Below are 23,644 nucleotides of genomic sequence, written 5' to 3' on the forward strand. Positions count from 1 at the left end.
TCCTCCAAGGACATACCTCTTCATCCTTCTAAGCCTTTCAAACAGTGTCACTTCCGGATAACCAAGCACTCTAACCCCATAAGACCCCATAGAGGCCATTCATATTCAAACCACCACTCTCTCCATAAAGAAATGACAAAGGTTGGAGATTATGTGATCACCCATCAGGTGCTGTGAGGTGGAGAGCAGAAAGCTTCAGGCAAAGGCACACAGGGCTCCCCTGTCCTACCTCCACCTTGTGCTCTCAAGGCTTTCTATAAAGATCCCTTCCTATCTGAGCAAGACCCCTGACCAGCCATTTCTCCTAATCCCTTAAAGCTGGTCTTTACTCAGAGCTATTGACAGGAAGGCAAACTGTGAGGCATCAGCTGGGAGGAAGGGAAGAAGAGACCAATGGTATTTAGAAAGCACACAGACCTGCCAACACTGGCAGGAAGGAGCATTGCCACCTCACTTTCAAAACTAAGAATCAGGACGTGGTCTTCCTTGCAAAGGAAAACAGAGCAGCTCCACAGAAGGAGCAGGGAAGGAAGGGAGGGAGGGTCAGCCAGAGTGAGGTCTCACAAGTCCTGCTCAGAGAAGACAAAGCCGGATGCAAGTAGGGAGAAATGGGAGCACTCCGGAGAATGGCCATTAGGGTGTCAGCCTCTGGCTCCACATGGAGGCAATAAGGTTAGAGGAAGCAGAGGAAACAAAGACACCACACCTGGGAGGGAGGGAGGGAGGGAGGGATGGAGGGAGGCAGAGGACAGACTGCTGTTCTTGGAGGACCATGTTGAGAAACATCAAAAATGAGCACCAACCCAGATGGACAGACAGACAGACAGACAATACACACACTTCACAGCCTACATACACACTCACCTACACAACACCACACTCACAACCCCATAGATGTGTCCCCACACACACTCCCATAATCCCTACACCCCCACCCATACATTCACACCCCAGGCACACACACTACAGATCTACACCATATCCCCATACACACACTCACACACTCCCATACACCCTGCATCCCACTACTCCCCATACACTCCTAAACACCTCCATTCTACACACACACCCTCATACACACTTACACCCTCACTTCTCCCCATACACTTTTAAACACAGCCCCCCCACACACACACACACCCACGAACACACACCAATATACCACTCTCACACGGTGTAAGGCCTGCTATGCCTGGGGAGTACAAGGAGCACTGGCCTGGTGCACAGTGTGGTGTTTTGTTAGTTTGTTTATTTGAGACTCTGTCTGGTAGCCCAGACTATCTTGAACTCCTGATTCATCCTGCTTCCATTTTCAGAGGCAGCATCACCAGGGTCAACTGATCCACACAGTTTAAAATCTGCACTGGGGAACAAAGCAGGATTTCGATGTGAGAAAACTCCCATGGCTCCAGACTCACTTTTGTGGCGCATTCACCATTGCAATGACTTTGCCGAAAGGAAGCATGGTCACTTTATATTTACAATCATAACCAATCCCACTGGTGTTCTGTCAACACCTGTCACATCACCTCTGTGACAGGATGCCCAAGCAGCAGCTAGCATACCAGGAAAGGACTTTTGAATCTGTTCCTAGGAGAACAGGCGCATCCTCTCCCTTGTCAACGGCTGCACCTGGGCCCAAGAGACCGAGTGTAGTACAGAAGTCGTGCGTGAGAAGGCTGTGCTCCAGACATGGAAGGGCCTGTTCTTAGCTCCAGGCAATTCCTGAGGAGGACCTTCAGATCTAGAATGTGAGGTCAGCCACTCAACTAAGGACTCTTCTGGTATGTAATCTGTCAGTGGACGGAGACTCTGGTCAAGCCCATCCTCCTTTCCTGTTTGCGGCAGCACCCACTCTTATTCAAAGAAGCAATGTCGCACAGGGAGCCCAGCTCCTACTTGGTCCTCACCACGTGCTGCCATGCCCTGCTGCCACCCTAGCCACTTGGCCAGCCCTTTCCCAGCCCAGAGAGCAGCCACTTCCCTTTGATCTCCCCAACACCAGCTGCTCTTCTATCTTCTGTGGCCTAGAGGCAACGGGCAGCTCTGGGAGGATCAAGGGGTGCCGGGAGAGAGCTTACAGATCCCCACAACACTCTGGGGTGAGGAGCTGGGGGAGGTAAAGAGGAGGCACACAGTAAATGGTTCCCAGTGCTCTGTACCCTGAAAAATGACACATGTGATCTGAACAGTGCAATGCCATCCCTGCGAACAAGACAGAGCCCCATCAAACATTTGATCAGGAGCATGACAATGATTCAGTGTGACCTTCTGGCAACTGTGTGCCTGCCTCTCGGGCTGAAATGCTGCTGCTCTCAGTTGTCTCCCACAAGTCCAGATGGTTCTGATAGCCTGTTTTCTGTTGGGTCTATGGTGGTGGGGACCACATGTGGCTTTGCTACCAGAGGCAGAAACAAACCATAACCCTGAAGGACCTTTTGCCTGAGCAAGTACGAGTGCCCTAGGCTAGGGTTCTCTGCATGTAAGAAGCTGCTCTGGGTAAGAATCCAAGATATTCTGCTACGTTTGGATGAGGTAGCAAAATGTGTTTTGACCAAGGTGGCAGCTACTGAAGGTACAGTTTACACCAGTGCACACCCAAGCACACCCGGCTTCTCACTTGTCTTCGGGGCGCTGCTGCCTCACCCTAGCACCCTCCTCCTTCCTGCCGTTTACATCTCCCACAGTAACGGTTACATACAGAAGAGGAAGCCTCCCCCAAATCCCAGAGCAAAGACAATAAAGATATAATCTATTCTCACAACCAACTTCAGGGGAAGATAACTTTTCAGATAATACCAAATGGCAAGATTTTTAATACCAGAAGACACTGGAGAAACAGCTCTTCTAAAGGAGGTCACTAGAAATGAGACGCATGTCCTCCCTCCTCACCCCAACAATGGGACAGCTCTTATGATGTGAACATACACACTTGAGTGTACGCACATACAAGTACATCTTTAAAAAAAAATAAATGCAATGCAGTTAACTATGACAGCTGCCCATCACAAACTGGGATGTGCTGGAGCTGTTGCTGCTTTCCAGGAGTTTTCTAGAGCCCAGCCCGTGGCTCCTGCAGTATGGGCTCACATAGCAGCAGCAAGAAGACACTCAGTGACTAGGACTACAGGATGGCGGCCAGTAGAAGGAGAGTAGACAGAGAGCAGGCCCTCTGCATCCTCTGCCAGCAGCAGAGCAGGCAAGACTTCCCAACGCTGCAGAGAAGACAGGAGAAATAAGAGATGTTAAGATGTAATGCTGACGGAAATTCACTACTCTAGACTTACAACTGGTAAGAAAGGATCTTCTCCCTAGCCAGAACACATCCAGATCCTCTAAAGAGAACGCTGTGACTCTACCACAGGCACTCAGAAGTGAACCACCTATGTCATACTACACACCCCATCCTCAAGTCCACACAGCTTGTGACAGCCTGCAGCCTCTAGCCACCATGGTACAGGACTCTGCGTCCTACTAGGTGCTCCTGAGAGTACCAAGGTGGGAAAAAAGCAGCTCAGGGAGCAAAGAGAACAAGCACCTGGAACAGAAAATACCAATACCGTGCAACACTGTCTGCTCAAACCTTCCCCAAGCAGGGACACAAGAATACCAGGGATGCCTTATGCTGCCACTTAAAGCAGCTGGTGTTCCAGCAGAGCACAGTTTCTGCTGTCACTGGGGAATTCCATCCAGACCTATGATATCCAGAAAACCTAAGGGGCCCAGGTGAAATTCTAAACAGGACTGGGCAAGAAGCACAGAAGAATCCAAACACTATGTGGCCAAGGTGGCCGCTTCTCTCTGTCTCTATGCAAAGAAGGAGCAGAAGTTTGAAGATGCCAGTTACTTCTAGTTCCCAATTAATTTGTTTCTTTTCTGAACTGTGCGTCCATTTGTAGACATTCTCAACTAGACACTGAGAAACACAACTCACATTCACTCCCTATGTGATGATGACTCCTATTTGAGGTGAAAATAACATCCATACATCACCTAAGAATTCATTCAAAGACAGCCCAGCCTCTCAGTGTTTCTGCCCTCATGTCTCCAGAATGCAGGAGAAAGCAGTTCCTCCCCCAGCTTGGCTTTGCAGAAGGGAAACAAAATCTCTGTCATTTTGTTAATTTCATGAGGCTTGTAAAGCACAAATGACAACATACAACCACTCGTGACCAGCAATCTCATGTCAGGTATTTACACAGAGAAATGAAACTGTATACCCACAGGAAGAAGTCATTTCCACAAATGGCAGCTTTATTCATAACACCAAATCCACCTCTGAGGACATTACTGCATTCGCAATCATCTGCAAATTCCACACACAGAAGAGAAGAGTGAACTGCTGGTACAGGAGACCCAAGAAGGGAGCCAGAAATGTGCCGAGAAGAGAGTCAAAGACAGAACAGCAACTGCACTGTATGAAGGTCAGGATGGGCTAAACAACCGAATGATAGAGGGGAAGGACAGAGGAAGCCAGTTAGGCAGAGCATGGCTTAGAGGCGGCCAACCACGTGCAAGGCCTTGGGTTCGATTCCCAGCATCACAGCGAAGGGCAGAAGAGAGCTGTGCAGGCCTTAATGTTCTTGCTCCTGAGTGCTGATTAAACAGAGCACACGATCTTCAAAACTCATCAAGCTGAAAACTCTAGCTCTCCATTTCACTGCATGTAAATGACATCTAAAAAACCACTTGGTGGGAAAACATGTAGAGTGGCATAACAGGGAGATGAGCTAAGTTTTCAAGAGATGTGGCACATGCAAGAATGAACACAGAACAGGCTTTCTGTGACCACCAGCCCCAAGTTCTAAATGTAGATCACTGAGCCCTGAAGTAAAGGGTTGAGTCTCCGGCCAGGCAGGGCACAGACCAGACGCCACAGCGTGTTCAGCAATACCTCTAATCAGAATACAAGCCCCGTGGGAGAACTAGAACTCTGAGTACCAGCAGTAAGCACACAGTACTGAAAACAGGCAGTGAGGGTTATACCCTTCCCAGCAGCAGCAGCAGAGCCTGCCAGGAAATCTAGACAAAACCCATGCTCTCCCAGGAGAAAGTTCCAGGCCTTAACTGCCCAAGAGACAGCTTCTTGAGAGCCCAGGAAAAAGCTGGGTGTCATGAAGGTGAGGAGATGGCTGTGCTGGGGCTTGGCAGGAGCAAGGGGTATTCTGGGGCTCCACCATCTCCAGCTGAGCAATCATGGCAACTGCCTGCCTAGGTATGCTTCCTGGACTCTCGACTCCAAGACAGAAAGTCACATGGGTCCCATATAGCAACTGCTACCATCCAAAGCTACTCTTTCTACCCCAAGAAGCTATTAATCTATAATGTTCAGGGATGGAAAAAGAAACTGGGAAGTGGAGGCAGGGGTCAGTCATGGGTCATACAGAGGGGTCTGGAAAACCTGAAGGACATTTTAATACACTGTCCTCAAATCTGTCCCTCTAAAGGTAGGACTATAATTTCAATGAGATATATGTTGGGTTTCCACAGAATCTAGGGTGCCTTGGGGTCATACAAGGTACTTCTTAGGTGCAAGGAACATTGTTTTATGTACTGCTAACAGAACAAATGCTGCCAAACGCTTCCTCATGTGGGAGTCCTACCTGGTACTCAGTAAAAGCTAAACTCAGATATTTGTAATCCTTACAAAATGAGAAGAAGCCCTAGACTGCCTGACCACTCTGGCACTCTGCTGAGCCAGCTTCCCTATGTCGTGTCACCCATGGCTGCACTGTGGGCACAGGTACGAAGGAAGCAGTGTCCTCTGTGTGGCCTAGTCTCTACTCAGTCACAGGTTTTGCAGCTTACCCTGAGACTCAGAACTCAGCCTCCATAGGCAGGTCTTATGGACAACTAACTACAACTATGCAACATGACCCCAGTGTCAGTCAGAGTGAACCTCAGAAGTGTTTGCGTGGGCTAGGGACACAGCCCAGTGGAGGAGCAATCTTCGAGCGTGCAGCAGACTTAACACCAAACCAGGCAGGAACCATGCTAGAAGACAGATCAAAAGCCCAGTCAGAAAAGACACTAAACAAAATCTAAGAGACATGTGGGCATGAGGAAATCTCTCAGGCTCCAAGTTTTTTGATTTGAAAAAGAAGAGACAGATGGAGGTTGGAAGGGGCAGACCCTTTCAAGAAGTTTTCAAAAAGTTCTAAGCAAACATCCTCAAGTTGTAGGACCATGAGCCTAGACAAGAAAGCACACAGGAGAAACCGAGTGCTCAGACAGGTAAAGAAGTATTCTGCTGTCTTCATCACTGTCTTCCAGGTTTAAATATACGTGGAGCTATAACCTGTAGTAGTGAAACCACACGGCAAAGTGCTTTCAGGTCACTGCACCATTTCCACAGCAGTACAAGTCCACATATCTATATATTGTGTGCCTGTGTGTGTGTGTGTGTGTGTGTGTGTGCCTGTGTGTGTGTGTGTGTGTGCCTGTGTGTGTGTGTGTGTGCCTGTGTGTGCTTGTGTGTGTGTGTGTGTGTGCATGTGTGTGTGTGTGTGTTTGCTTGTGTGTGCATGTGTGTGTGTGTGTGCTTGTGTGTGTGTGTGTGCCTGTGTGTGCTTGTGTGTGTGTGTGTGCCTGTGTGTGCTTGTGTGTGTGTGTGTGTGCTTGTGTGTGCATGTGTGTGTGTGTGTGCCTGTGTGTGCTTGTGTGTGTGTGTGCTTGTGTGTGCATGTGTGTGTGTGTGTGTGTGTGTGTGCTTGTGTGTGTGCCTGTGTGTGTGTGTGTGTGTGTGTGTGTGTGTGTTTGCACACAGATGCCAGAGGGGATGTCAAGTATCCTGCGCTGTCACTCCCTGCTTCATTCCCCTGAAGCAGGGTCTCTCCAGGCCGGCTTCAGCCTACCACTGCCCCTGCTTCTTACAGCACTAAAGTTATAAGCACACACAAGCATACGCAGCTTTTTACTTGGCTTCTAGGGGGTTAAAATCAGATCCACATCACACAGAGAATACCTTATGTACTAAGCCATCCTCCCAAATTCAGTGAAGAGACCCTGTCTCAAAATAAATAAAAATATCAAGTGAAAGGTGACTAAGGAAGACATCTATGCACACATCAAAATAAATAAATGTAGGCCGGGCAGTGGTGGCACACACCTTTAATCCCAGCACTTGGGAGGCAGAGGCAGGTGGATTTCTGAGTTCGAGGCCAGCCTGGTCTACAGAGTGAGTTCCAGGACAGCCAGGGCTACACAGAGAAACCCTGTCTCGAAAAACCAAAATAAATAAATAAATAAATAAATAAATAAATAAATAGATAGATAGATAGATAGATAGATAAATAAATAAATAAATGTAGATTTTACATTATATAAATTTTATTCCAATTATTTTCTATGTCTCCATTGGATTAAACTACATAAGGAGGTCCTGGTGCTATGGTGACCAACTTTAGATGTGCAAACACGTCCATGACATATGGGTCTTTAACAAAACGAAGTCAGATAGCATGGGAAGTGTTCAGAACCGTTCCCTCTGGTCTGTTACACACCTCCCCGACTCAGCACGCTCTCATTCAGCTGAGGAATAATTTTACAGCTTTCACAGTGTCGTGCAGTGAGCATATGGGGACTCCCTTTGGCACTCTCAAACTCAGCCTTCTGTGCCTTCTGCTTCCTGACTGTCAGCACCCCCAGTTGTACCATGACACCTGTACCAGCACCATGTGACCAGGTCCTCTCGATCACAGCCACAGGTCCCAAAGCCCACCCAAGTAAGAGATGCATAGGTGCCAGAAGGTTGGGTGAGCTACAGCTTCAGTCTTCGGTAAGCATGGTGTCTTTGTCAAACTCTGTCCACACAGAAACAATGACCTCCTCAGTCAGGAGGAGCAGAGTGATGAGAGAGAGGCCCTTGAGAGGCTGTGAGGAAAAGAATCAAGCTTCTTTCTCTAGAAAAACAATACGAGCAGCAGAGATGGGGAAGTACTTCCTCTCCAGACCACACTAGAGACAGGAAGACAGGAAGCAGGATGAGAAGGATGAGTACAAAGGAATTCTCTGGGGTAGAATTTTTCAGAGTGGCAGTGCGTGTATCCTAGAGTGGCTCGGGCACCAGCATCTTAGAGACCAAGGAAGAAGGCCCTCTGGGGCTGACCTGCTCAATACTCCTCCCATCAGCCCTCCATTACTGTGTATCTGTCTGTCTGTTTCCACACAGGGTTTCTCTGTGCAGCCCTGGCCGTCCTCTGCTCACTCCATAGTCTAGGCTGGGCTCCAACTCAAGAGCTGCCCTGCCTCTGCAGCCCAAGCACTGGGACAAAAGGCTTGCCCACTCCACCAGGCCCACTCTACCAGGCCCACCCCAGCTTCGACTTCCATCTTCAATCTGAATAGAACGAAGTAGTAGCACTAGAGGTTAGGATAACGGGCTAAAGAATGCCACTGTTACATCTGGTCAGACCAAAGCCACGAGTTTGCACATCCTGCTTTCTCACAGCTGCTAAGCTACCTGCCCTCTCACCAAGGCAAAGACAGAAAGGCCAAGGGCAAAGCCTCAGAACCTGATGCAGCACAGCATGGGAGGGAGAGGAGTAGAGTGTTCCACTTCCTTCTGAGCAGTGAAGGATGGTTGGAACCCATTCTGTGCACCACTCAAAGCAGCAGGGCCGGAAATTATAAATGGAATCGTGTAAACCCTTCCGACTGCCTCAGAGAGCGAGCGAGCCTTTGACACGGGGACTGCAAATAATGCCACTTTCAAGAAGCTGGAATCCCACAGCACTCGAGTCACACAGATGGAGATATGCATTCTGCAGGTAAGTGCAGAATCATCTCCACAACCTACCTTTTTCTAAGACATGTGGAAGTTTTCAAAAGAATGGGTAGTCAGAGATGGTGACTCCTTTGTGCTCTCAGTAGCCTCAGTGGCAGCTTAGGTTTGCAAGTTTGGAACTGGTTTTTAGATCTAAGTTCCACATCTAGAGGGCTGTTGTAACACCATGGCCTTTGGGGACAGGGCAAGACAGGAAGTACGTGGGCAGGGCTGACTAAGAAGTCTTTCAGCTGAAGAGCATCCATCAGAATTGTCCCTGAACACTGCATAGAAAGACTGTCAGGCAAGAAGAGGGGAAAGAGGAGGGAAGACACAGGCTGGAGCATGGTTACGGCCAGAGCAGAAATACAAGCAAAATGTTTGTCTTGGGGACAGTTGCTAACATCTGGTAGGAAGCAGCTAAGAGAGACTAACACAACAAACACAATGGTTAACCCCAAGACAGCCACAAGACGAATCTACACCGTCTTACAAATTTAATGAGGACAGGGGCAAAGCACATCACACAAGAGTTTGAATCATGTCGATATGAGTCAGCCAGTTACAATTCTGCCCGTGGCTAGGAGTCCTCATTTGCAGTTTGTCACAGAAACACAAACAGGTGGATGATGCCCAAGCTCTGGCTCCACAGAGAATCGAGCTATTCTGGAGGAAAGAGAAGGCTGTCAGCAGAGGAAGGCAGCTAAACCAGTAGGATGGCACAGTCATGACATGAGAGCAGCCTAAGGGGTGACAGCGATCCCATGATAGGGCTGTGTCCAGATGGGCAGTACTGTCCTATCAAATGTGATCGCTCCAAGATCAGGGCTACCGCTACTAATCCAAGGCAGGCTACCTCACAGTGATCTCTGATGACCCCCCCAATCTGATGACCCCCTGAACCCCATTAGGTTCTTTTCAGGTTGTCCACGTGTGACCCTGAAGATCCCAAGCAAGGCAGAGCACACCAGTTCAGCACATCCCACTGTAAATCCAATAGAGAACACCAGGGTGAGGCGGGGAGGAGTGCCAGCACCACCCACTCCACCCCACTCCTCCCTTAGAGCAGAGGCAAGCATGTAGAGCCTTCCAAGAACAGAAACTAGGAACAGTCCAGGAAAGAGGCTAATGGGACCACAAGCCCATCATCAGGGCTCTGAGATCTCGTGCAGGCGGCTGGGAGGGAGAGCTCAAGCAGCACTCCATACTTGGCCCTCAAGTTTCCCAACAACCTGCAGCTAGCCTACTTAAGGGCCTCTCTGCACATAGGTCCAGACCCTGCAACTCTAACTACAACCCATAAACACGGAAGTGCACACAAACACGGAAGTGCACATAAACACTGAGCTCTGCTTAAACCCCACGGGATAAGCCTGTAAATCCAACAGAAAGAAATGTGTCTGTTCCTGGCCATCAACTCAAGTTCCTAGAAAGCAGCTCACAAGGCATGTGTGGAGTCCGACTGTGCAACCCTATCACCATAACGATGGCTGCTGTCAGAGAAGGGATGAGCCCAGGAGCCTTGCTGTGCTGGAGAGAGAGCCCACTTCCCAAGTCCACTGCTTGTCGAGAAGATCTATAAAAATGTTTCACTTGTTGACTGCAAATCCACTGTGACAGATACAACAATGCACTGCAAAGGAGCTAAGATTTAAAACCTGCTCACTGCAGCCTCAGGACACAGGAGTGTGTCTGGCTCCTACTGACCATTCAGCTCCCTGGAAACCATGGTGACTGCACAGAACCGTTGCCATTCCTGCGAGCCAAGATGAGAAGGAGCTCCTACAGGAAAGTTCATTCACAGGGAAAGCCTGGCCCCTCCTGGGCAAACGGGCCATTCTGTGGTCACCTCAGCTCCCTGCCAACTGCTCCAAGTGCACCAAAGCTCCTTACCCCCACAGTACATGGTAAGGACTTCCACAGAACTCACCTGGAAGAAGAGCTGGAGCCGACCCCCCAGCAGAGGCGTGGTGCCTCCCACTCGAGCTGTAAGTAAAGGAACGCTGGCCAGTGGTCTATCAGGCCAGCTGCCTCGGCTCCTAGCTTGCATCTTGTGCTAAACTGCCAGCACCTCAATCTGTCAGGCAAATTCCTAAAAGCCCAAAAGCCTTTGCTCTCAGCTCCCAATAAAACTTCCTCTTGAGGCTCATTATGAAATAAGGGGGCTTTACTGCTGAATTTTCAGCTGAAGCCATGACTGGCATTTTCCCTTTGCTTTCCTGCAAAGCTAAAGTCTATTACCTAAAGGTAATAAGGAAAGTCTTAAATGCAACTAGGAACAGACATCCCACCGGTGCAAACTGATAAACTATCAATCAGCCAGGCAAGGAAATACGGCCCAATACAGAGTCTGGCAGCCTCTGGAAATAAAATCACAATGGCTTCTCTAAATTCTTTACTGAACCAAATTCACCTTTATCAAAGTATCTTGACTTTGAATAATCACAGCTAGAAAGTAAGGAGGAAATGCAGAAGCTGTGGCACAAGCCACATAATGGGCAGCGTGCCAGGCACCCTGGCTCCTTAGTGCAGTCAGCTGTCTGTTCCTCCTGCCATGGAGATTAACGCTGTTGTTAGTTCCCACCCACACCAACGTGCAGACCGCAGTAACTTCAGCAAACATGAATGGAATGACCTCACTACAGACTGCCTGACCTCTGTGAGTGGTACAATAAAGCATACAGAGGAAGAGAAAACTGAATCCAGGGTCTTTCCATCAGAGGTCTCCGAATTTAATAACATCCCTATTGTTTTGTTGCAGATGGCATCAACCTCTCTTTATTACTACAGAAGCACAAGAGCTCTGTAGAGGACAATAAAGTGGTGTATGTTTGGCTTTGCAATGTTTCAAAGGATCCTGATTTACAGTTGGGGACCAGGTACCTTACACCACACATCTGAGCTGTGCAATTGCCTCCTGTTCTGTGCAAATTTCCCCTCAGCATGAAGTCTGCACCTACTGAGAGGCTCTCAAGGATATCAAGCCTCCTTACTCTGCCCTCAGCCATATGAAAGTATCTAAGCAGAAAAGCGCTCCATGAACACCAAGCTCTTTACAGCACATCCCACATGTGACATTCTCCAGCCAGTCAGACGCACACTGGTGACAACTGTTACCTTAGGCTTGTTTCTAAAATGGAGACATCCCACTAATGGTTCCTATCAGAAATTCCGAGACACTTTAAGCATGTGTAAAATGAATGCATCAGTTCTGGCATTCAAGAAGAAATTAGTCAGTATTTATGGCTACAGTGTGCCTTCCTGGATATGGAGAAAGATGTATTCTGGTTGACACACAGCTCGCTAAGCTGAGGTTCCACTGTATGTACAAAGCCAACTAGAATTCTCCCTCTCTTCTTATACCATCTTTTCCTAAGCATCCTATAGTCTTGAAACTATGCTCACCTCAAACTCTCTGACCCCTTGCTGTCTCTAACCAAGTCTCCCTGACCTGAAACCACTGGAAGACTGCACCCACCTTTTCCAGTGTGGCTCCTCTCCTGCCTCCTCCTCCTCCACGAGACTGATACTACAATTCTATCTGGGTCATTTGTTGCATGTAAATGTGACCTGCCTTAAGTCATAATGCTACAGAACAGATTTACTCTAGGACAGAGATTTCGATTTTAAAAGAACTAGAGAGATGGCTCAGTGGAAGCACCACTGGCTGTTCTTCCAGAAGACTAGGGTTCCATCCCCAGCATCCTCATGGCTGCTCACAACCATTTGTAAGTCCAGGATCCAGGGAATCCGCTGCCTGAATTGGGAGGTACTACATGCAGTCAAAACACCATACACAAAAATAGTTTAAAGAGAAAGAAACAAGCTGGGTATGGTGGCACACACCTTTAATATCAATAATTGAAGGCACAGGCAGAGGCAGAGGCAGGTGGGTCTCTCTCAGTTGGAGGCCAGCCTGGTCTATAGAGTGAGTTCCAGAGCAGCCAGGGCTACACAGAGAAATCCTGTCTCAAAAAGAAAGGGAAAGGGAAAGGAGAAAAGGGAAAAGGGAAAAAGAGAAAAAAGAAAAAAAGGAAAAGGGAGAAAGGGGAAGGGGAAAAGGGAAAGGGAAAGGATCCTAGAAGATCTTGAGGATTTGAAAGATTCTGCCCACCATCTGCTAGTGTGCACTAGCTAACACCTAATCTCATGCCAAGCTGTGTAAATAATAACCAGAGACAGACAGACAGACAGACTACACATTACTAATGTGCTGAAATCTTCAAAGTTAACCAGGAAGACTACTTCCCCATGGACCAATTCTCTGAAAGAGAACAACCATTAGAGCAGCACAAGACTCACAAAGAGAGAACATCAGAAATCTGAAGCAATCTGGTAACAGGTTTCCAACCTGGGACAAATGGCTGAGGTGCCTATTTTATTACATATCAAAGGTGACACTGGCTAGCAGGTTCTCTCTACATCCCTTAGTCCCTACCTCCTTAAGGCTGGCATACCCAGACCCCTACCCTGAACTCTCCAGCCCAAGGGGCTGGGCTGTTCTTCCCCCATATAATCCAACCATTTTGGTTATCTGCCCTCTTTGTGCCTTTTGGGCCTCCTGACAGCTGTACCTGGTTTCCCTCTCCCTTTCTCACCCTGCACAGGGCACAGCTCAGTCTGGTCATGTCCACTGTGAACTCCCAGATGTCCCTGCCTCTCTGTGCTCTCCCACACCCCTGCCTCTCTGCCTGTGCTCTCCCACACCCCTGCTTCTGCCTGCGCCCACTGACCTACAATAAACTTCCCCCAGACTAACCTAGGAATAATCATGTCTCTCTTTCTTTTCCTTTCATTTCTCTTACTCATTCATTTGGTGCCAAAAACCGGAACCAGACTTGTCCTTTCCTTTTTATTTGTTATTATTCAGTAATATTCTATAAACGTACAACTGGAATATCTGAATGTACATTTTTCTCTCAACAAGTAAACAAGGTATAAAAAAGACCTAACAAAGGCTAAAGCAGCTGAGTCAAAGGTATGTCCTCTCCATGCATATCACAGAAGCAAGAAATGTCACTCCACGCATGCTCCCTCCAGTGCTGGTCCACCAGCTGACACACTAGACACCTGCAAAAACTTCAAAGAAGATATTCTTTCACTGGGACACTGGCACCTCAACTACTTTTGAAGGAATATATATATCAATAACTCTCCAATCCTCACCCAACTGCCAAATGCAATACACTCTCTGGAATCTTCATATAAACCCCAGAAATAACAGATTTGAAAGACAAAGGCAAAGCTTTACAACAAGTGCCAAAACAACCCTGAGAACCTAGCTTCAAAAGAAAAGGCCCAAATGTAAAAAGCACAAAGATCCAGAAACCCCCCGACACTTAAGCAACTCACTGGCAAATGCTACAGCATAAATTACCTAAGAGCATTGCTCAAGACCAGAGTAAGTGTTTTATTTATGACTGTTCCCTTACTTGAAGAATGTAAATAATGTACAAGAGACTCCTGGATTCCAGATTGGTGGATAAATCGTTCACAAATCAGCCTCCTGGGTAGGCAAGGGTTAAGTGGTGAGGGCTTAAGAATCCTTTGCTTCCCTCCTGCTTCTATCAAAAGGTGAGGAGCAAAGGAAGCTGCTGAGCAAAGGAAGCTGCGGTCACCTGCTTGCTCACAGCACCTGCCTCTTAACACACCTATAAGTGATTCCAGACTTGTGCTTCACACAAGGCTGAATACAAAGGCATTTATTTCAACACCTCAAAATTTTAATTTCCTACTAAACTTACTAACTCACCAAAACAGTTAGTGAGGAAGGTAAAGGAATGTGGCCTTCGAGTTGTTGACAAATAACTAAGATCCCATGGACAATGTGACAGTTAAATCCCACACTGTTTCTCTTTTAAAAATAAAAAAATAAAAATCTGAGAGAAAAGCAACAAAGACACATTATTTGGTAGCTGACTCCCTAAAAGGAACCTCACCTTCTGTATTAAAGCTAAACTCATAATAGGTGTCTCCCTTTTGAATGTTGGGTGCTCTTCCCCCACATCTGAACACTTAAGGCAGAAAAGCTCTATCTACCTGATGTTATAGAAAATTTATTGAAAATTCATTTTCTGTACAAAATTAAAACGTTGATTTAAGAGTACCATAAAGAACACCTTTTCTTTTATAAAAGTTTTCTGGGGGAAGCTACACCAAATGAACAACCACTGGCTGCAGCGTGCAAGCTCCACTGGCTGCGCTGGAAAGGCTGTCGGCTGTCGGTGACACGAGACAGACGCCTCGAGGAGCAGGCTCTTGCTGGATGATCTGAGACAAAGCCAAACTTCTCTCTTGGGTTCAAACCACACAACCCATGACTGAAAAAGGAAAAGCAAATGGAGAAGGCTTACCCTTGGCTGCCAGTTCTCATACTGCTTCTGTAGATTTGCACCAATCGTTTCCAGGGCTTTCTGAGGACCCATAGACAGAGGATCTGCAGAAGCAACAAAGAGAAAGTTCAGTAAACATTCATGTCCTCTTTTGGGAAAGTTCTTGCATCGAGCCTTCTCTTCCACAGTGCAAAATCACCTTTGTCAAGAAACACATTCAGGCTTCTGTTTTCTCTGTGCCTAACCAGAAGCAGAACTGATAGCATACTGAACTAGCTCAACAACCCAGAAGGCCGTTCCTGCTTGTTCACTAAAAGGCAGCAGGGCAACCACTCCCCACCATGCAGCACCTGCCATCTATCCTGCTCTTTGGTTCTGCTGCTGCTCAGACTGTCAGAAAGGCCTGGCTATGCTTCTACCAGGATTCCATATTAAAATTGCAACCCTCCTGTGTGCAGAGATGGGAGGGAGGCAGGGAGGGAGAGAGAGAAAGAAGGGAGGGAGGGAGGGAGGGAGAGAGGGAAGGAAGGGAGGGAGGGAGGGAAGGAGGGAGGGACCAAGAGCAAACCTCAAAAGATTTTCACCTAGATTGTAACACACACAAGAAAAATCGCTAGCACAACACACAAAGATACCCTTGGTTTGCTGCTTAGTCATCAAATAGCTTCCATGCTAACAACACTAAGCCTGCAGCTCTCACACCTTCCTGTCTCAGGACCTCTTGCTAGTCTTTAAACATCTGATGATCCCAAAGAGCTTTTGTCTACTGATATATACAATAATAGAATATGAGAGTCAGGCAAGAGGATCACAAGTTCAAGGCCAGTTTGTACTACACAGAGAATGAGCAAGTGAGGGAGAAAAGGAGTATTTATAGGAAACATTCATTACTTTACCTTTATTTATTCATTTGAATATGGCAAACTAGAGCTGGAAGATGGCTCAGCAGTGAAGCGCATGTGCTGTTCTTGCAGAGAAGCTTTGTTCAATTCCTAGCACCCTCATCACATTTCACAACACCCAGTCCTCGGGGATCCAATGCCCTCTTCAGACCTCCAGCCTCAGGCATGCGTGCAGCACACAGACACACATCTGGGCGAAACACTCAATGCACATAAAATAATTTTTTTAACTAAATATGGTAAACCCACTATGTCTAAACATGAAAATTATGATCTCTCCAAAAGCTCAGTGAGAACGAGCTGAAGATGCAGCTCAGTTGGTAGAGGGCTTTGCCTAGCATACATGAAGCCCTGGAGTCCATCTTCAATGCTACAAAAAAGCAGGTATGGAGGTGCATCCCTGAAATTCCAGCATTCAGGAGGTAGAGGCAGGAGGATCCGGAGTTCAAGGTCATCCTCATCTATAGCAAGTCCCCAGGCAGCTTAAGTTCGGTGAGATGAATGTGACTGTCTCCAGCGTGTGACTGAACACATGGCAGCTGGACTCTGGCTAGGTCTGTGCCCTTCACCCCACCCTTCAACATTTGTGGTTGCAGTTGACGCACGTGCAGAAAATAACAGCGCTCACTCACACATTCAAAGTAGGGAGAGGAGACCTTAAGCAGGAACTCAGCAGCCATGGCTCTTTCTTCTGTTATGACATCTCTTTACCATGACAGTAATGAAGGGCTGGCCTGATGGCACCCAAGGTGGGTCTTTTCCCCACAGGCCCTTTGTGCCACCAGGCACTGACTGCAGTGGTTTGCTTTTAGCTACACTGTGCAGATAGCGCTTCCAGCCACCCGCCCAGGGAATCTTTAAAGACACACGCTCATTAGCTTATTTTTAATATGCCATCTAGCGCAATGGCTGGGCACTTCTACTCCTCTGCCTGCTACCCTAGGCACAATCGAGGCCACCTAAACTCTTGAATGGCTGGTTGGCTTTATCTCCTGCAGCTCCTACATCCATCCATATCCCACTGCTTCATGGAGAACTCTCCCTCTCCTCCCTTCGTCCTAGCCCGAGCAACTCTAAGGGTCCCGCCCTGTCTCACTTTGCCCAGCCATTGGTCCCTAGCATCTTTACTGATTGATCAAAAACCAACTGAGGACAAGGACCTTTAGCATTTGGACACGCAGATTCTTGATTGAATCAAAGCATTAGAACCAATCTCCAACAACTGAGCCTTTGGAAAACATTAGCTCTCGGAGTGATACAAATCACATTTCATTCCCTGATATTTAAAACAAATCCACACTCACTGGAGCAACACCATCTCATCAGACAATGCTTTCAGCAAAAAGAAGGCACCAACTCACAGTCACAGATACAAATTTCCAAATTCTAATGTCTTATTTGAAATCTCAAATTGTATCGGTGTCATCTGACTTCCTTAAAGTGATAACCCTACCTCGTTCACTCTCTAGAACGCATGTGCTTTGCTTTGGGTGAAGACAGTAGGCCATGCAAACAGCAGCAGCTCAGCTCCTACAGCTTTGTGGGCACTTCTGGAAGCTGCCATGTACGCTCAGTTCTGCCCATGGCTTGGGTCTTATCTATAGAATGTTAAGAGCATACTTGAAGACTGAACTTTAAGAAAACTGGTATGAACTTCTGGTTTACCAAGGACAGTCTTTTAAAAGTTCAATTTTTTTTCTTAGTTTTTATTTATAACATAAACTTAACTCTGCAATCCAGCTAACTTGTAGAACCCTTAGAGTTGCTCGGGCTACGAGGAAGGGAGGAAGGGAGGGAGAGTTCTCCATGAAGCAGTGGGATATGGATGGATGTAGGAGCTGCAGGAGATAAAGCCAACCCAGCTAACTTGTGGGGAATGAGAAAAACATGGGCCCCAAGGTGTTGCACTGCGAGCATAGAAGTCAGGGATCCTGCAAGCAGACAGGAAGGGGCACTCTCTGGCAACAGAAGGGTGTGTGCTAAGATGCAAACAGTGAAATGCATTCAAGTCAGCTGCAGTCGGCCCTGTCAAGTGTCCAATGGGCCTTGCCACTCCTGCACCCAAAGCATTACACAGCCTCCACAATGTTCATGCACTCCATCTTGCAGATAAAACCCTGACATCCAGTGTGTGTGGTCCAGCATTTGCCATAGACAAGATCCCAGGCAATTACTCTCCAGGGTGAAGGTCTCATCCGCAGATTCTTCCACTGGTAGACTTGCTGCCAGTGCCACTGTGTGTAACCTCAGCTCTCCAACACATGGATCCTACAATAATTATGTGAAAGGGGGAGTCTCCTCTGCCAAGAACAAGGCAACCTTTTCTTAACAGGGATTTTAGCACTATTTGTATATGCGTTCCTTTGAATTTTTTAGATAAGATGAATCACAGGATTTAGTAAGATTCTGTATCTGGAAGGGAACTCTATGAGCCAGTGTCCACACCCTCAGAGGACTTCTCAGCACAGGTGCTGGAGCTTCCAGATGTTCTGATTCAAGCTCAGAAGGACCTGGTATCATGCTGCTAAGTGAAACTGTGTGAGGGGCCTATGGGAAATCTGTTTTGACAAAAACACAAGATATGACTTAAGTCTTCATCTCTCTTTTCTCAGTGGGAAGACAGTACTAGGATCTGAAAACAAATCCTGAGGGCCCCATCCATAGACCATGACTACCTAAATCAAAAGAGCCAAAGAGGGAGAAGCCAGTTATACTAAATATCAAAAACACTTTTAAGAGAAGGGGTCTCATGTACCTCTAGTGTCCTAAAACTTGTTAGAAAGCTGGTAACAATCTTGAACCTCTGGCTCTCCTGGGAGTACAAGCACATGTCGCCACACTCAGTTCCTGTGGTGCTGGAAATCAAATTCAGAACTTGGTACACTGAACTCAACCAACGGAGCTTGTAGCCATGGCCCTTCTGAAGACTACAATTAGAAGCCACCTAGGCATTTACAAGGAGAAACCTTTCAAACATCAGGCCACACTCCCTGTGGTAGGCACAGTAAACCACAGACAGGAAGAAGTGCAGTCATCCCCCACACTAACTGTGTGATGACCGAAACAGTGGTGGCCTGTGGTCAAGAAAAGAGAAGGTTTCCTCTACAGAAAGGTAAGTCCGTCTGGCCTCTCTTCATCAGTGCACAGGAAGGGACGGAGTCTGAGGGTGTCCATTCTACGGAAGGACTGCCACTACCCTTCTCACCTGAACTTCTGCCCACCCCTTCTTCCCCACTAAGGCTGCAGTGGAACCCCCCATATACCACACAGTACACAGCAGAGACAGGGGTGCTTCTCAACCTTCCTAATCTTCAACCCCTTAATACAGTTCCTCATGTTGTGTTGACCCCAAACCATAAAATTTTGTTGCTACTTTATAACTGAACTTTTACTAGTGTTACAAATCGTAATGTAAATATCTGACCTATGACCCCCAGAAGCGTCTTGACACATGTTGGCAAGTTGAAAACTGCTCCACCCGGGGCTCTGCAACAGAGGTAGCCTGACAGCTGCTCATCTTCCACCACTGGCCTCACAGGGTCCCCACTGATCCACAGGAAGGGACCAACTAAGTGAGTCTGTTGTGTGGCAGTTTCCATGACAGGGAAATATAGCATATCCCAGGGAAAATTCTTTTTTTTTTTTTTTTTTTGGTTTTTCAAAACAGGGTTTCTCTGTGTAGCCCTGGCTGTCCTGGAAGTCACTCTGTAGACCAGGCTGGCCTAGAAATCAGAAATCCGCCTGCCTCCCAAGTGCTGGGATTAAAGGCGTGCGCCACCACCGCCCGGCTGGGAAAATCTTAAGACAGAAGGTATGCAACTCAAAATTGCTTCAAAGTCCCTGAAACTGACCAGATTCACAAGGCCCTTCCTTCCCCAAAAGTAAACAGTAAAGGCTGCTGAGAGTCACTCTCAGAGGAGCTATTAATAAAATGGACAGCTGGGCATGTGGTACAAGCCTTTAATTCCAGTACTCAAGAGGCAGGACCAGGACAGCCTGCTGTGCAGAATGAGTTCTAGGACAACCAGGGCTACACATAGGAGAGGGAAGGGGGAGCTGGGGGGAAGACAGGGGTCAGGGCTGAGACTAGTCAAGCAGGGTGAAAAGAAGAGATCCGCAGGGCAGCTTGGAAGAGGCCTGGCCAGCTACCTGGGAAGGACACACTCAGCTCTCTGAGTCCTTCCTGTGCCTGTAACTCACTCACCCATATCCTGTAAGTAACTCCAGTAAAACTCATTAATTTACCAAGTTGGATTTTGGTAGTTTTGATGGTTGGATTTTTGGAAGCTGTCACTGTCACTTCTGATCTACTAAAAATCTCTGCAGTCAATTAATTTTACTTCCTTTGAAAAATAAGCCAATGAGTGGGAGACGAGCCATGAAAGGAGGAGAACAAACAGTAAGGAGAATAGAAAGGGTTGTCTGACATCATCAGCAGAGGTTCACTGGGTATGCTGACCAGTGTCACGTGAACCAGGCAAGACAGCGATGGAGGTGGGCGTCACTGCCGACTCTTGGCTTCTAAGTGTTTCTCTGCAGATCTTCAGCATACGCCCTCTGAACTGCACACCTAACATCATGTGGAAGGCGTGTGCCTAAGCACCCCTAGCCCAGGTAGCTGTCTGCTGACCCAGGGTCCTATAGGCATGGCCGGTGCTGGCCCATCAGCTCTAGCTAGCGCTTCTCTCTCTCTCTCTCTCTCTCTCTCTCCTTTACCAACTGTCACCTTCACACACACACACACACGATGCACTACCCCCCAGTCTTTCCTTCCAAAGAACTTCGGTCATCCCTGACAGCACTCCAGGAAGGCTCTGTCAGACTCTCCACCTGTATGGGCTCCTGTATCTCATCCTGATCTGAAAAGCAGGGTCACCCATTAGGAGAAAAGAAGCCAGGTGAGCCCACTTGACTTCTCCCGCTCAGATGAGAATCAAATAAGAAGATGTGCTGCTAAGAGCTGGCCCAGGCACTGGGAATGTGGGTGCCCCAGTATGGGATGGCCACGGGAGTCTGCCCATGCACTTGGATCAGGCTTGTCCTCCCGTGTGCAGGTCGCCACAGTAAAACACAAGACCAGGAAGAGTAGCACGCAGAGCCCGAGGCTGCAGTTCCTGTGCTGTGTCCTAGCAGACGCTTACACACTCACTAATTGACTCATTAGTTAAGCACCGCCTGCTGCATGGAGTGTAAATCAGAGACTGCCTTTTAAGAATTCCACCATTAATTAGTTGTGTAACCTTGAATGGCTAATTTTTGATTGAGAAAATACATAATAGCAAAAGGGTTACTTTGAAATTAGGGATGGCTCTTGATGACTGTATCTTATTAATCATAATGTCATCCCTCCATTTTATAATTAGTGGGAAACACACCGTGGGGCCTGTCTCCTGACTGAGCTTCAGAGTAAAGTCTGGCCACAAGGCTCTGTAGAGCTGAGCAGATCCACTCCAGGATCTGACTAGTGGTGGGAGCTTCAGCCCTGGAATGGGATAGATCTTAGAGCAAAAGCTGCCATCCACAGTTGGCCTTGTCCTCCCCGGTGGCCTTATATCCCACCCACGTGCCTACAGAACAAGTCACACCCCTGTGCTCTCTTCTACCACAGTGAGAACCAGGAGCTGCAATACTTTACAGCCTGTTTGGGTTGGTAGGGGGAGAAGGAATGGCTGGAATCCCTGACTTAAAAGACAGCCTCGGGGTTTATGTCTACTGGAAAGGAGTGAATGAGGAGGAAACCACAGTGCTTATGCTATCCTCCCTCAAAGGGGAACAGGGACACCACCTTAAGCCAGCAGCACAACAGGACAGAGAATACTGCGTTCTAAATCAAGAGCCCAAAAAGCAGAGGCTCCAACTGCTTCTAGAGTTATGCCACTGCCCAAAGAGTCACTGGCCACAGCTAACCCACTGCCTGCCTGGAGCTCCAAGCTCAGCCAGTCCAAGGCCACTGCTCTGCTGTACAGTCACGAACATCTGACCTTCACCAGAGCACTCTCCAAGGCCCAGGCCACTCAAGGTGAACTCTTCCTGGCCCTGACCTGGAGTTCCAGTCTCATCTCCCCAGCTCTGCAATCAAAGCCAAGCCAAGAGCAGATGCACTCACTGTCTTTAGTTCATCTGAAGAGCTTCTGGGCAACAGGGGCCACGTGTGTCCCAAATCATTCTTTGGGGTACCAGAATCTCCATGCTTCTGACAGCCAAACTACTACCAGCTAGAACACAGAGACACCCCATCTCAATTGCTCTGCTGACCAGCCGGCTCTGCACTCTGCTGTCAGGCAGGCAGTCCCCAACAAGCACAGGGGCACCCCATTTAGTGGACTGTTTATAGTATTACTGCTGTAGCATTTAATGTCAGCCATAAAACCAAACAGCCTCTCCCTGGTTTTCTGAAAAGAGACAGGAGTTGTTTCCAGAAGGCAAAAGAGCATTTTTAAAGCAGAGGAATGGGGATAAAGGTAGAAAAAGCAAGGGCTCCCCCAGAGCTTAAAATACCTGGAGACTAGCAAACAATGCTTTTACTCCATGACATTCACAGTTCCTGTCCCACCATCTGGGACAGGTGACAGGAGGTGACAGGGGCCTGTGCGCCTTCTTACTTCCTCAGAGGCACTGACTGGCATGCTCTCCAGGCAGCCTTGGGATCCTCTCTGGCTCGTGCTCAAGTGGTGCAAACACAAGAAACGGCACTCACGGGCCCTGTACTCTTTAGGCTCCTGAGCCTGTCCCTGAGACCTGAGTGGTCTCATCCCAGCACAGGCAGCTGCAGCTCCCTTTCCCACAAGGCCACAGTCACACAGCTTCCAACAAAGCTCTGGGCGACAACTCTGACATGCTAACGGTCTAATGTGTTAGACGCAATAAGAACACCGTGCATTCTCCATCTGACATCTGCTAGACTTCAACCCTGAGCACACTGCCATTCCAGAGGCCAGCAAGCTCAAAACAGCTCACGAGACACATTTGCTGCACCCCTCCTTCAGCCACACAGGTGGGCACAAGTGGCCCTTGGCCCCCTGCTGTGTTGAGAGGGGGGGGAAAGGCAGGGGCTACTGTAGAAGGGAGAGTACCAGTTGATATTGTGATATAAATATGTCCCCCCAAAATTCCTATCTTGGAACATAAACCCCAAGCATGACAGTGCCAGGAGGGATAGCAGGAAGGGACTAAGTCACAGGTGCCTAGGACAAGGAATAGAGACTATATAAAAAGGGCTGCAAGTTGGGTGGTGGTGGCACATGCCTTTAATATCAGCACGGGAGGCAGAAGCAGGCAGATCTCTCTGAGTTCCAGGACAACAGGACTACACCAGGAAACCCTGTCTGGGAGGGGAGAACCTTTTTTAATTAAGGGTGAGGCATGGGGGCTGGAAGCAACTAGCTAGCCCCTTTACCCCGTCCTACCAAGTGAGGATGTTCAAGGCAACATCTCAGAAGCAGAAACCAGACACACAACCTGCCGCCATGTGGACCTTGAGTTTTACAGTCTACAGAACTGGGATCTCAGAAGCAGACACCAGACACACAACCTGCCGCCATGTGGCCTTGAGTTTTACAGTCTACAGAACTGGGAACCATGCATTTCTGGTATTTACTAATTACCTAGTCTCCTGTATTTTGTTACAGCACAAAGTAGAAGTTTCA

The 23,644-nt window shown here is 47.9% G+C and overlaps 1 protein-coding gene across 2 annotated transcripts in view; it reads right to left on the reverse strand.

Annotated features, from left to right (window-relative positions):
- Rptor (regulatory associated protein of MTOR complex 1) overlaps positions 1 to 23,644 on the reverse strand; it is a 297,297-nt gene that overhangs the window by 210,846 nt on the left and 62,807 nt on the right. For both annotated transcript variants that reach the window (XM_034505602.2, XM_034505601.2), the window contains exon 3: positions 15,118 to 15,200. In XM_034505602.2, the coding sequence (XP_034361493.1) occupies positions 15,118 to 15,200 (83 nt within the window). The remainder of the gene's footprint in view (positions 1 to 15,117; positions 15,201 to 23,644) is intronic.

The sequence above is a fragment of the Arvicanthis niloticus genome, chromosome 6 (assembly GCF_011762505.2).
Source record: "Arvicanthis niloticus isolate mArvNil1 chromosome 6, mArvNil1.pat.X, whole genome shotgun sequence".
In the NCBI taxonomy this organism is placed as follows: domain Eukaryota; kingdom Metazoa; phylum Chordata; class Mammalia; order Rodentia; family Muridae; genus Arvicanthis; species Arvicanthis niloticus.